We start from the raw sequence: 15,303 nt of genomic DNA, 5'->3' as shown, positions 1-15,303 counted from the left end.
TAATATGCATATACTGCATGTTTTGATTGTCTGCAGCATTTTAAATCAACTCTGTGTTAATTCCTCAAACTACAGGCATCTAAAATAGATAAAGTTCCTTATATTAAATGTTCTTTATTCAAATGCTGAATGTGTCTTAGTATTACCGTACACTATTCTACACTACAGTTCTAGAAATTCATGGAACACACAGAGAGAAATAACAACCTCTGATTGGTTAAAAAGCATCACATGACCATGCGTATATATAGCGTATACCATGGCTTGCATACTAATGAGCCACTTCACACTGAATAAATCACTACGCACCACTACATTCTAAATTCCATGACAAACTGCCATCTTATTTGTTATTAGTTACAAAACCACTGCAAAAATGAGTGACAGTCCACCTATTTCCTTTAATACATTTGGGGATGAAACTCCAGATAACTGGTACAACACCAACTTTGAGTGAAGACAGCAGTCCACCTGAAAAAAAAAATACAAATAAAATAAGTGCAGCAGCCACTGTCAAGAGTAGACACATAACAGCAGATAAGGAACAGCTAAATGAAATATGAACATTCATTTTAGTATAAGTCCCAAAAAATCTCAACAACATAAGGGAATTTTATACCAGTGCAAGAAGTTCAACTGGGGACCAGTATTCAGTCTCCAGTTTTATAACGCTGAGCTGGACTAAATAGTTATTTTAACAGTGGAAGTTAACATCTTTGCTGACAGCGAGTTTAAAACCAACAAGAAGGTATTCCTGTCAGTTAGAAAAACTTTTAGAAAAGCAGGTAAAGACAAGGCCAGACCCCTCCCAGCCTCCCCCAAATTACCGGCCTGGATTTGAAGCGTCACAACTAACAAAAACATCTTTTGAGATCTGAAAGGATGAAAACGGACTTGAATATGTGTGCCTTTTGAAACTCCACCCATCATCGGCGTGTGCTCAGTCCTCTGGTTTCTAGTGAGATGCCACTTTCGATGCAGAAATTCACAATAAACGGACATGTGCAATTTATTTTTAATAAGCAAACAATAAATGAAATTATATTTGGGACTATATTACACTGTGGATGTGTACACAATAAAAGTTTCTGGTTTTGTCTTAATTTAAAATGTGTTTAAATTATTTTCATTATTTTTCATCCCCCAAATGACAGTTTGCTGTGTTATAAGCAGTATAAACCACTTCGGGCCATGCTGTTCCGATGATATATACCACTTCTGGCGTGGTATATATCATGGTAACCACATGGCCCGTCGTGGTTTATATCTTACATATTACATAAACACAAATATTTTCCTCTTGATGTTAAAACACTAAGGTAAGTGTGTGGGGTATCCTAATGTCGTGATTCACTTGGTAAAACACGGTGGTTTTGGCAGGAATGGCTTTAGTGGCATTTGACAGCTGTGTTATAAACGTTTCAATAATTCATCATCTTCCACCTTCACATGAGTGGTGTAACTACATTAACATGAGAGCGGTTATGTAACCAAAGCTAAACTGAGTCAATAAGATATTTAAACATTGATACTGTTTGACGAGAGAGACTGAGATCAGCTGTGTTTTTTATTTCCCTTCAACTATACAAACACTTAGTCATATCGGTATTTTCTATCATGTTTTGGTGAAATTGAGTAGATTTGACCAGACTGTTTTATAAATGCCTTCTGTTTTATAACAAAAAAAAGGCATAGAAACAGACACCCGAGGTACCCATGAGCCTACTGATAAACTTTATAGGATAAAAATAAATAAAATAAACATGGCAAATGCTTTCCACAAGTTGTTAGCATGTTTTTATGTCTTTCAATATATAGAGAACTGGAAAACAATACTTTAGAGCCCTCAAATTAACAGTACTAGCTCGTCCCGTATTTTCTTTAAAATGCTGGGGAAATCGATTTTTTCAATTTATATTCTTTAAAAAAAAAAATGCTGGTAGTAGCAGGCCTGTTTGGATCGCAGGGTGACATACTTAAGGGACAAGCTGGTTTCACAACAGAATCGAACACGATTGTGGAGCACAGCAGCGTTAAGCAGGGGAAATGGAGCAGAAACGTTTTTCTCCCAGCTAAAAGTGAATTTAATTGGGCATATAAGTCAGTATGAAGAGCCTCCAACACCTCTTTTAACACAACAGCAAATGGAAAATTGGAAATTGCAAGTCCAGGGTTTGACTGCTGACCAAAGGAATGTGAGTGGCCGCCTGGAGAGAACTATGATACAGGGTGACATCACGGAGGCTGATCAATACATACTTTTAAAGGAAGCACAGTGGCTCATTGTCTTAATGAAGCATCAGGAGGATTTGCTGGGTTCTATATGGCTTGAGAATATCAAGTGCATTGGGATGCAATGCCAGAAAAGGCCCTTTACAAATGTTTATTGATTGATTGAATAGCCAGAGGATATTTTTATTGCTCAAGTCAAATCACATCCTAAATGGCAAGAGATAAAATGAACCTGAAGATACAAGTTGTTTTTGTTGTTGTTTTATGGGCCTGTTATCCTTATCACGGATTTAAAGAAGTACCAAATACCAAATTGCAATTAAGTGATGCTAAAATTGCCCAAAACATTAATTATCTTCATCACGCTTTTTGTTTTGTTATTTCATACATCTCAAAAGCTGCTACTGTATAAAGATAGCGGCCTCCATAATTAAAATGTAATCACAGCCTCTGAGCTACTGATTAATATTTTTATCAACGTGCTCTTTTCTTTTGGATAACAATGCCCTTTACAGTGTCTGTCTTGATGCCTGCAGTCTTTTAGAGTGATGTGTATGCATTACAGTTTCACATGTGCTGGCTTTGTAAACAAGAAGGTGATGTCAGACCTCCCTTCCAGCCCACTTCCCTCATACTGACACACAACAGTCGCCATGGTGACCAAGATCAGGTCTGTTTACCTTCCTGTCTGAAAGAACATAGAAAAACAGGGAAAATGGCACTAAAACCACCCACGTAACGTTGTTAATCATTTAGTGCTTCTGGTATGCAAGTGTGTACCTTTTTTAGCATTATTTTTTCATCACCCTACACTATTTAATACAATTCATAAGGTGTCAAGTTTTCCTCTCTTGGTTGTGACCATCAAGAATCATGGCTCCCTTAGTGGACTCAGTGTGCCAGGGAGTACAGAAGACTCTGGTCCTACTACCTGTCTAATAAGATCACAGATTGTGCTACTTTTTACAGGATTATCACATTCAAAATCTTCAACAGCTGTGACTAATACCCCAGACTCCTCTGCATATTCCATCCATCATGTTTCACACAAAAGGCTTTGATCATTTTTTACTGTCACTTGCCAAGCTGCTCCCTCCAGAAGAGAATTCTCCTAACATGCCACACATTATACTACCTCCCAATGCCTAAAATATAAATACTTCTATGCATAAATACATACATACTGTACATTCACTGGTACTCCAGGGAGAGAAATAGCTTCCTTTGCATTGCAGTTTAAGAAGACACACCTGAGCTTGTTACTGTGGCTAATCAAGCTCATAGTAAAACCTGGAAAGGGTGAAATGCAATAGGAGTCTTATTTCCATCCCTGTACTCTCGTACACTCGTACAGTGTTTTAAAATGCCCATTCTTGACCTAAAGGAACGCTCTAATGAATCCGTGACGGATTGCTATGCAGTCAATGTATGTTACATCAGGGAACTTAAGCATCACTTGTCTTGCCCATGTCTCTCTGATTGCAAACAGCTACGACAGCCCCTTCCTTCAACACACAATCACAACTAATCTATCTGCACACACCACTATTTTCTCCTGGTTTACAGCAGTGCATTTGTGTGTGTGCATGGTGAATACACCCACTGAAATGAAAAACCAAAGCTAGTCCCATGAAACCTTTAAATATTAGATACAGGTTAGTTTGTCTGTTTAACCCTTCAGGATAGCAGGATTAACACAGCTTCAATCAAACTTCATCAAACCAGGCATTGCTTTGATTGAAACGCCTGTTTATCTGTTTTTAAAACTTTAGATTTTAGTTGTTAATGTAGCATCTATATGCTTGCACTATTTTGCCACAGTAGACAACAGGATTACATATATTGTAAATGCTATTCAATTGCAATTATGAGATGCTGCAATTGCTCAAAACAAGATGAAATGTGTATAATCACATTGTCTAATCCTTACTGAAAATAGAACACAGTGGATGGAAGTCACAATTACAATTATTGCTTTACTGAAAACTGTTTTCTTAAAAAAATGACACAGATGTAGGCATTTCCCCTTCTGTGTGACTTAGCTTAGGTTCTCATGATGTTAATCGTTTTTTTTATAGAAACTACATATCAATTACTGTTTGACTAGTAGTAGGGGTGAGGTTACAACTGATAATTAAAAGGTGTTAAAATGCAAAAACTATGATAAAACTTTAAAAAGCCTAGCAGCATTGTACAATACCTATTCCTTTTGGGGGGGGGGGGGATACTGAAAAAAAAAAAAAAGTCTTAGCACTACAACTGTCAGGAGTCTCTTCCTTGGCCACTTTCTCACTGGCATGCACAGAAATGGCAGAGAGTCACGTCTGCACTTGAAGAATAGACCGGGGCACGAATGAGTCAACTCCTTAACCCCAAACTTGAAACAGTTTAGCAGAAACTAACATCAAACAGCTTACAGACAAGCTAGCCTACTGGTTACAGCTGACAGACAGGGAGGTTGAGTGGACTAGTGGCTATATCGGAGGGTCGAGGCAACAGTATAAGTGTCACACTACCAGAGCTGTAACAACTTGAGTACGGAAGCAAGTAGCTGTAAGTGAAATGAAGCAAATTCCACAAAGTGAAAGAATGCGTCAGCCCCTCACACTCCTGTGATTATTAATCACACTTAAATGAGCTAATCCGCTCTCTTGGATTGTGAAGAACACACTTGTAACTCGCTGCGCGCCTGCTCTCCCATGGAAAGGCAACGTGTCACTGTTTTTCTAGAAACAGGTGTCAGCTTGTGAGTTAAACAAATCTTACCCAATGGCTGGTTGGCAAGGCCCAGCAGCCTCCTTACCATCTGCACCTTGAGATCACCATCTGTGGAGGCCTGAGTGTTCCACAGAGTTGCGTTTCAACATAGAGCCCGACAGCGCCTGGACAAACAAGCTCCTTAACCCCTTCACAGTGCAGTCTGTTCCTTTATTAACAATGAATTCAAACTCCATAAGCACAAGTATGGGAACAGCATCCACACACAGTTAAAAAAAAAAAAGCACATATTTTTCAGTAGCAGAAAAAAGCAACTCATCATGACTGTATTCATAACAAATTTACATATAACAAATTCCTCATACACAGTTTAATCAAAATCAGACAAGCGGATCCTAAGATATACCACTTATATAATTTGAATATGTACATCACCATTGACAGTATGCGGTATAAAGCCTATTTGGGTCACATAAACCAATAAAATACCTAAACATCATCGAAACCAATTAATACAGTGCCTGTATCCTCCAAGCCCCATTTTTTACCCTGTCATAAGAAGTGGGACTTATCACATACTTGCACTGAGGTCTTCAGTTGATACCAGGCACTGGGGACTTGTAAGACATATTAAGGAGGTGCATAGACTGAAAAATTCAACTTCTGTGAAGACAAGGGACATGCTTGCTACTGAATTTCATTGTTGAAAATAAATCTGTAGAAAGTTGGAGGATTTCACTGTAAGGAGTTTAGGTACAATGCAAGGCATTGCTTGTTCACCCCTTTTTTAACTCCTTTGTTGTTAAGTTCTTAGTTAAGGAAAAGGATTGAAGGAATTAGTGGGTAAAGCTGTCTATTCACAGGGCAGTTGAACAAAGGATTTTGAGCCTGAGAAAGGACTGACAGCAATGGGGAGCTAAGGCTTATTTGTGTCTTACAGAACAATCGGTCTTAATGTGTTCCAGTTTTTTATTTTACAAATGCTATGGGTTGATTTCAGTGAAGCGAAGATAATGTGCTTCACTCAAGAAAAAAAAAAATGTTGTTACATATACTAAATATAGTATTTATGGTAATGAACATTTCTGTTAATTTCCTTTTACTGACTTAGATGAAGGAAATATATAAACAGCCGTGTCTAGGAGTTCATTAAAAGAAAATCATTATCAAATCGCCTACATGTCCTGTATTAGTGAGAAACCACGAAAGCTAAGCAATTTGATTACATGCAGATTAGACATATTATTAATTAATGCTACTTTGAATTAGTAAGAAATGCTTTTCTACATTACAGTAATGGTTTCTACACCCCCTGAGAGGACTTGCCTACAAATATAATGGTTGTTTCTAAATATGTTATATATAAAAAAAGGGATAGATAGTTCGAAGGACTGCAGCCTTTATCTACATGCTGTAAGCAAGGCAGGTAAAGCACATGTGAAAGTCACAGATTGATAACAGGAACAAAATCTATTTAATGAACAGGTACAACTTTTACCTAATGATGAATACTGCTCCTCCAGTCAAATCTAGTTCAGGACAGATCTGCCAGTGGCAAGCATAGCAATGATTAATTCATGACTTGCTCAGGATAGCACTGAAGAAGGGTCTGTCTCCTCAATGGATACAGCACAGGAAAACACAAAGAATCTCTAGCATTTGGAAACCCATATTGAATACTTTTTAAAGGTGAAATGATGAACTTTATAAACAAAGACCATTTAGGAATCAAATGAAAAGCAAACCAATGTGTAGGGCTGAACTGCTCCTTCACATCTTTAGAGAAAATATGGCTCCTCTCCAAGGCAGGCTTGAGGCATAGAGTCTGAATCTGATGAGAGTTTATCATATTGCTGTCTCAATATCACCACTCAGCAGCAGGGGCCCCTGCTACCCTCTCGAGCTGTGTTGACAATGTTGTAAGATAGTGGGATGTTCTCCTGGATTTTACTGTTACTAAACCAAACTCGTACTATCCAAATATTGCCCTACAATGTGTAACCAATACATCTTTAGAAATACTAAAAGCAAGATGGCACAGCATTTCTGAAGTTCTAGCTGTTTGGCAAAACATGGGGGACTCTTTATAAGTTTGGTCCAACACTGGAAGTGTTGGACCTTTAAAAGTAAAGAAAATGTATTTTGAAATAAAAATGTCAGTGGCACAAAGGAGTATAAATATGGGTGTATAAAGGGTTTAAAAAGGGACTGTTCCTTTTTTTTTTGGTTTGTGTTCATAAACTTATAAAAAGATATTCCCTCCGCGCTTAATATGACAAAAAAACCAACAAAAAACACAGTAAATCAGGATATAATTAGGCATTCTTGTACATCAAAACAGATGAAAGAAAAAAAAAACTTCAAACAGGAGCCCCAACTCCCACACTGCAGCACACAACTAAACAGCAAAGTCATTCAGAAGAGTTTTACATTACAGGATCCTCTGCTGTAAACCATTCCCTAGAGACCTGGCCCATCTAATCTGGGTATGGCTGTGCTCAAACGTGCAGTCAATACATTAACAACACGCCTATTGATATTTGCCAGGTTTTCCTGCATCCCAAACAGTATTTTGGTACTCTTTACTGAGATCCTCATTAACAGAGCATAATAGTTCTCTCTTTTTTTTTCTTTTGGTACAATGATTCCAATGTAACTTCAGTCTGTAACGATCCCCCTGTCTATCAGCAAAGATACCTTTCTTTTTTAATAAAAAGGAATGTATATCCACCAACATCAACCAGTGTGTTCCACGTTTCCCCTTGGTGAATTATGTTCTGAATTTCAGGCATCAAAACAGGCAAGGAAGTAAAACTATGTATTTCATTTGAATTTACATTTTAACTAATAAAGCAGGCGCCAATGTTTAGAATGTGTTGGCATTCAGGATATCAAAGTTTTTTTTATTTTTTTCAAGTTCAGGAATTATTAATTCAATTGGTGTTTCAATGAGTGTTACTAAATATAGATCACCACTACAACATTACAAATAACCCTGATTTCATGGCAGTATATGTGCATAGACTTCTCGTTAGATAACAACAGAGCCACTACAGAAAAACATTTCGCTGAATACAAATATCACCTGGTGGGAACCATTTGAATCTGCAGGTTAGTACTGATTGGGTTCAGATTGCATTATGCTCTTACACAGCTGAAGCAATATTGGTGCAATAAAAGTCTGTTTCATGTTTCTGCATGATCCTAAAACAAAGGGTCACAAGATGTTCAAAACACAGCTGGAATAACTTTGAATACTTTAGTAGTTTTTTAACAACCTTATTCTGCAATCCAGTTTGTAAAAAGGTTCCCAGTGTGTAGCATTGCAGTCATACCTCTTTGGGTTGCAAACCTTATCGGATAGCAGAAGCTACGCTGGCATTCTGATCAGCAATAAAGAAGTGTGTTAATGTAAAATAAGGGCCGCAAGCAAATTGGATAACTAATGAAACTTCACTGCAATGTGTGTGTGTTTTTTTGTTTGTTTGTTTTTTTACTTAACAATGTGCGCCTTCCCTTGTCTGAGTTGTTTCAACCATAGAAACAGAAATTAAATGAATTGCTAGAAGCAAGGTTGAGGGTGATTTTTTTTTTTTTTTTTTTTTAACTATAATTGTAGCAAACATAGTACTTCCAAAAACTGTTTCTGCCATGCACATCTATTCATTACATTGGTCTCAAATGTGCAGTTTTGAAAGAAACACATCTTATAGCATGCATGTATTTCCATTTCAAAACACGATATCTAGCATTACACTTTGTTAAAAACAACTCTGCTTGCAAGCCATGCTTTTACACTGGCTTGTACTTCTTGGGTCATTTCACCTGGAGAGTGTAATTGTCCACACCCCTTCACTTGCTTCTTTTCCGTCAATAGCCAATCAGCTACTTCCCCATACTGATGGGCAAGCTTTCAGCCAGTAATATGCTTTGACCCTGAAGACACTGCTGAGGTGAAATGACCCAGGAAGTGCAAGTGCAAACAGATAACCCAAGAAGAATAGGGCATGGAAACCCAGCTGTGCGCCCAGCCTCTATCCCATAGCATGTATATTCTCTAAAGGTAGTTTTAACTGCAAGGGTCTTCCCTCCATGAAACATTCTTGGCTTGATTCTCAATGCTTTTTATTCCATATCATAAGTGCAACTATTTAAGCAAGGAAAAACGTACCCTATAAATATAAAGACTTGTTAATTTCTCTACTCTTACCTGGTTTTGAATATCATCTGCATGTTCCATTCATTTTGGTTTCATAATAACAGCAGAGTAAAACATATGCAATATTCAATCCCCAGTGGGGGACACTGCTGTTGTACCCTTGAGCAAGGTACTTTACCTAGATTGCTCCAGTAAAAACCCAGCTGTATAAATGGGTAATTGTATGTAAAATAATGTGATATCTGTATAATGTATGTGAAATAATGTATAATGTGAAATAATGTAAAATGTGATATCTTGTAACAATTGTAAGTCGCTCTGGATAAGGGCGTCTGCTAAGAAATAAATAATAATAATAATAATATGTAATACTGATAAGCGGAAACAACGCACAGAGCTCACATTTTCAACAGCAAGTTCCAGTTTGCAATTTGCCTTGCAGATTCATTTTTTGCATGAATTTTCAACAGTCAAAAATAGATCAGTTAGTTCTGGTGAGTTATATTCATAAATGGTTTAAACTCCTCTACTAAAATCGAAGCAGGAAATAAAAAATAAAAAAAAAACACTGTTAGTCTGCAATATGGATACAATTTTATGGTGATTTTTTGTTTTAATCACTATGGTTAAATACATTTTAAAAATGGTTTCTTTCCCAAACATTTGCATCAGTTAAACAGATAAAGAAATCACGGCAAAGCACAGGAAAGTATTATAAATAAAAAAATAAGCATAGGTAAACATTGTAAAAGCACGGTACATGGTGACTTGTATTAGTATGGTAAATGTATGCTCTGGCAAACTGAAATTACTGTGGTACATGTTTCAGGGACAAAAACATGGTAAATGACTAAGGGAACATACAGAAGTATAGAGCTTCCTTGTGTATGTCAAAAACCTGACTTAGGATAAAAATAAATATAAATATTGACATACAGCACTATGGAGAGAAACACATTTCTATACCAGAGAGCAAGAGAAAGCTTGACAGATACACATAGATAAAGTAAATATCTTGACAGAAGCAGCCATGTAAAAGCAGGTTAATGGATTCTCCTGGGCAAAACCAAATTGCCTAATTCTCCATCTCACTTCTGGCAGGTATTTAATTTAAAAGACCTTGATAAATGAAAGCAGAGTGGCGCAACTCCCACAGCAGTCCGGGCACTTCACTCTGGACGAATGTAACTTATTAGTAATTTCCTGTTAACAAAACAGAGCTACAGCACATGGGAGAATAAGAGAGGGGGGAAACAGAATGAAGAGCTGAGCCTGTCATCATTCTTCAGCTCCATGAGAACCATGCAAGGAGGTGTCATGGTGAGGCAGGCTGGGGAAATCAGAGCTGGGAAGCTCACTCGGAAGAACAGCAAGCAGGCATGCTGAAAGAGAAAAGCCAATATATACCAACGGCGAGTCCAGGATTTCCATCCACTGCTATGATGCTTTAGTGTCTATTTACAACATCCTTCCATACATTAGCCACCTGTGAGCTTTATCAGAAAGGAAGGAGACATCATTGACAGTCCAGTCTAGCTGTAGTGACACAAGCTTCCTCCCCCCTTAAAATCTGCCGTTACATACACGCGGTATGTCACTTGGGCAAGTCTGTAACCACTTTAGATAAAAATGACAAAACCTGTAACCTGGCTATTAGTGAGAACATGGTTTGAAAAGTCAGCAGCAACCAACTGCACTTGCTGTGACAGTGGCTTGTTGGAATGACTGAGGTGCTGTCAAAGAGGGATCCATTCCGATTAAAGGAAAGTGCAAGGTCTTCCCATGCTACAGGCTAACTAACTTACAGCATGCATCTTTTTTTGTTTCTGTTGTATCTTCTCTAAGACACATTCCAAACACAATAACCAAGCAAAATACAACCTCTTTAGCGAATGATCCAGTCTGAATTAAGCTCTGAATAACTGATTTACAGGTGATACGTCCCCATCTGCTTCATTAGTGCAGCAGAGCTTGGCGTGAGATCCACTGATACCGCAGGGAACCCCAACCACTCAGCAAGGTCAGATTCAAGCTGGCTTTTAATCATTGTATAGCTTCCAGTATGGCATGGTAGTCGCACAATACTGTGATGCTACTTTCAGACAGAGTTGAGGTCGCTTTGGTACCACTTTCCGTCCCAACTCCCCAGACACGTCAGTCTGAATCTGAACTCCCCCTGTCATTCAGACTGTGAGGGCTAAACTGAGACGATAAATATAAACAAATTCAAGACCATGCAAATTAGCACCGGTACTAGCAATATTAATTACAGAGACCACTTGGTGTGTTTATATTTTAATCTTGAAATAATTGTACATGTTTAAATACAAAGCAAAAAGGTGCATACATTTGTAACAGAGTAATAAAAAACAGCATTTTGTTCAGCCTTCATAGTTTCTTGTGTAAAAAAGTACAGTGACAAGTTTTTTCGATTTCGTGAGGGGTTAGGGAATCGTTTGATTGGTGGTGTTCTACAACAATCTTACCAAAAACTGCGGGCTAGGGTTTTGTGTTGGGTTTACTCATCTTCCAATAACAATTTCCTGCCTATTATTAGCTTTCTGATTCCAGTACCAACCATTGGATAGATGCAGTTCTTCTTGTAAGTGTGTTTCTAGCTGGCGAAACTGAAAAACATTTCTGGCAACTTGTTCTAGCAATTTTTCAAGCGACGGTTTTGACTTGAGAATCTTGCATGTCACCAATAACTAAATGCTTCAGCAGTTGTCATATGTTTCATCAGACTCTGACTCTTTTAACACCCACTTTTCTCACTGTCTCAAGAATGTAAAGCAGAATGCAGTTGATAAGTTGATACTGAAGTTAAAAAGAGGTCTGGGCATGATACCGCCCCATTATGGACACTTTAGTAAACACAGTAGACTGATTAAATGTGTGTGACGTGATTTTCTTTTCACAAGCGGGCCAATGTTTGCACAAAATACATTTGCTTTGAAACACCCCTTCGCGTTAGTTATGGGCACTTTGCTACATGATGAAAAAAACTCCAAAAGTTGCCAGGACAGAGCATTCATGGGAACAGACTTTGCAGTTGTTTCCTTTAAGCAATGAATGAGAGGTTCCACTGCTTTTAAAGGTTTTACATGATGTGTGCTTGCTTCTTATTTTAGATAAGCAGAGTGAATCCCCATGAATTTCATTGTCAATGTTTACATTCAATCTGTATTAAATTTCCACGTATTTGCGAATACTATCTGGGGATTACAATCTTTGTTGTGTTGCTTGTAGCAGCTTTTTATATCATTGTTCTTACTAGATTAACTTAAAACTACCTTTAACATGGCCACTAGTAGGTTAAAAAATAGAAGTCTGAAATGAAAAAAATTATACAAATTTTAAAAAATAGCAATGAAAACTGTAGAAAATAATAAAATACCTTTTTCCTAATTTGTATAACTGTTTAAATTAAATACCACAGTTAATTGTAATAACATAAAAGGACTGCATGCTTTGTAAATGTGTACTGTGTTAAAAAAAAAAAAAAAAAAAAAAAAGAACAGGGTATTTGCTTTTGAAGAAAGAAAGATGTCTGCACACAATGCCGCTACATGATTTTGTAGTTTAGAAGTATCCTTTAGTCTGACTGACACTAAGCTTGACGTTGCAGATACCGAACCCTTTCCACCACAGACTAAGTGCATGCTGTAGAGCAATATAATCTGCCTGGCAGCACTAGAGGGTGGTGTGGTTGGCAGTGTGAGTCATAGGGGGGGTGCTGTCATAAGTATTTTTACAGGTGCTCAATTTGCCCACCTTAGTTTCCACAGTAGCTTGCAGCTGATGGGTCACATTACCCAATTGCAAGCACCCGCTTTCCCGACACATGCTACCACTGAAACATCACCATGGCGTTTCTCCAGGTCAACCACCCCCAGGCTCCAGGCTCAACCAATGGCTTTTACAAGAACATTTGGGATTTATATTTCATAATACATCCAATAGAGAGTACTGTCAAACACAGCCAAGGGATTGTTTCCTTCATTCCTCAAAATAATTTTCTGAAGCTAAATAATAAACTCATTAACGTTTTAAACATTTTTTAGTACCTGATATTGAGATAAATACGATAATTACCAGGCAAAACTATTTAGTTTTAAAATACTGTAGCACTGCTTTTCAAACCCAATTCTGCTGTACAGTGACAAATTCTGATTTATAACCTGTAAATACACTGTCTTGTAGAACAGGGGTGTCAAACAGCAGACCCCAGGGCCAGTGTTATCTCATAGCATATATACAGTATATACCTCTCATTTATTAAAAAGTCATTAAAATTTGAGTCTGGGTTTTCCAATAGATAAAATATAGTTAGTGACCAAATATTTTAATATTTTACTCTTTTAGATCCTAGAATACATATGAGCACCTGTCTTCTAGATTTCTAGAGATTTATCCTTTTCTGTGTACTGCAGTGATTATTGAACTGACTGCAGTAGCTGAATACTCAAGAGTTCTAATTACTGTGCAATATAATTAAGTGTGTAGTTTTACAGTTGCAGTGGAGTTGCTAAACAACTCTTAAAGGGTAGAGGATTGAGTGAACTTGGGTTCTCTTGGCACTCTGACAGACAGCTCCAGCTCACACAGGCATAATGAATTCATCCACATTGGCAGGAACATCGTTTCCTCCTGGGCTGCTTCAAGTGCTTTCCTTTCAATGTGGGTTTCCAGTTTCATCTGCATAACTGTGAAGTGAACCAATGTCCATTCAGTGCTGGTCTCGACCACATTCAAATGAGAGTCGATGTCAAGTTAGCAGAGTATCTCTTGTCAAGCAATGTGCACGACTGTCCATCAAGAATAGAAATCAGGTGCAGTTTACCTGATTAATACTGCTACTAAAAATAATTCACCTACCATTCTTTTTGCTGTAGCCTGTGTCAAAAAGTATACTCGGAGCAAGGACAATGGAGTATATGCCAAGGTAGTATGAAATCCACTATTTGATCAGTAACCAGTCTCAGATAGAGATCAGGGTATTTAAACCACAGCACTGAAACATACAGTACAGTGGCCCATTAATGTGGAATACCCCCTTCAAAGAACTGTGCTGAAAAATAAGGCAATTTCTGGTTTAAAACTGGTTGAAATAAAAAATTGTGCCAAACTGCACCTTTTGTAGTTTTTTTGGTTTTTTTTTAATCCGACATTTGCCATAGGATCACAACTTGGGAGCAGCATTCTGGGCTGGATCTCTTTTGATAGTGGCAATAGTTGTAAGTGAACTCCCATTTTACCATTGAAGCCAAGCCTTTTTGAGTCAATCCATCCTGAGCAAACTCTCATCAGTCCTTAAATATTATCTGTATTGTTATTTGTAAAAACTCAAGGCTAGCTGCTTTAAGAGACTCTGTATGCCTGTATTTCTAGAATAATTACTCCAAAACTACTAGATGATAGTGACTGATGTGATATTTGCCCCTGTCACATGGGATGGACATAAGAACCTATATCAAAGACTACACTTACAGGTACATTTTGATCTTGTTGTTTTGTTCCTGTCCAAGTACCAGGCTAATGTACAATATGTAGTGTCAGCCTTAAATATTACTCCATAAGTCAGTTTTTTAGCTTGATATTGTTATATTAATTCATGAGTCAACTGAAGTGGCCCATTCTGCACAATTTAGGCAAAATCCATGCCAATTCTTGTGTGAATCAATATCTGTCATTCACAACTTTAAACACCAAGGAACCTGACTAATACCTAAAGAAAGGCTTTGGTCCAGCAGACTAATATTTCTATATCTGCATGTAATATTACATGTGTGAATAAATATTCGATTTACAAAAAACAAATTCTTTAGGGAACATGATATCTGTGCTTGATATCAGCCAACTACAACATTGCCAAAGGCTTGTCCCCATCTTTACTCTTAAGCCCATGTGGTGCAGTGCACATGTTGTTTAGTGCAGATCTGTAAGTGGAAAGGAATGCGGACTCCCCAGTGGTTGAAGCTGGTAGGCTGTGGAGTGGTGTCAGGGATTCTGGAGGTCACCTGGTGGGGGTTCGGCCTCGGTTCTCGGGGTTTGGGGTCGGAGGTCAGAGGTCTCCACTCTGTGGTTCCAGGTTGCGAGTCTCTTTTTGTTGGCCGCGAGACAGTTTGGGGAATCTGGAGGCTACACGGGATCGGCTGGGCTTGTTACCGCTGTCCGTCAAAGGCGGGGTGTCC

At 38.0% G+C, this 15,303-nt stretch overlaps 1 protein-coding gene across 3 annotated transcripts in view; it reads right to left on the bottom strand.

Annotated features, from left to right (window-relative positions):
• Positions 1–15,303, bottom strand: part of snx29 (sorting nexin 29) — a 125,823-nt gene that overhangs the window by 5,288 nt on the left and 105,232 nt on the right. The window contains exons 21-22 of one of the 3 annotated variants that reach the window (XM_058995863.1): positions 15,130–15,303; positions 9,687–10,491 (exon numbers count right to left, since the gene is read on the bottom strand). In XM_058995863.1, the coding sequence (XP_058851846.1) occupies positions 15,174–15,303 (130 nt within the window). In that variant the 3' untranslated portion in view covers positions 9,687–10,491; positions 15,130–15,173. Of the gene's footprint in view, positions 1–9,686; positions 10,492–11,392 lie in introns of those variants that run through there. The other 2 variants (XM_058995862.1, XM_034052483.3) reach the window with 2 other exon arrangements.

This window comes from Acipenser ruthenus, chromosome 22, assembly GCF_902713425.1.
Source record: "Acipenser ruthenus chromosome 22, fAciRut3.2 maternal haplotype, whole genome shotgun sequence".
NCBI lineage: Eukaryota > Metazoa > Chordata > Actinopteri > Acipenseriformes > Acipenseridae > Acipenser > Acipenser ruthenus.
The sequence above is the reverse complement of the archived record's forward strand: the minus strand, read 5'-3'. Positions and strand labels throughout refer to the sequence as shown.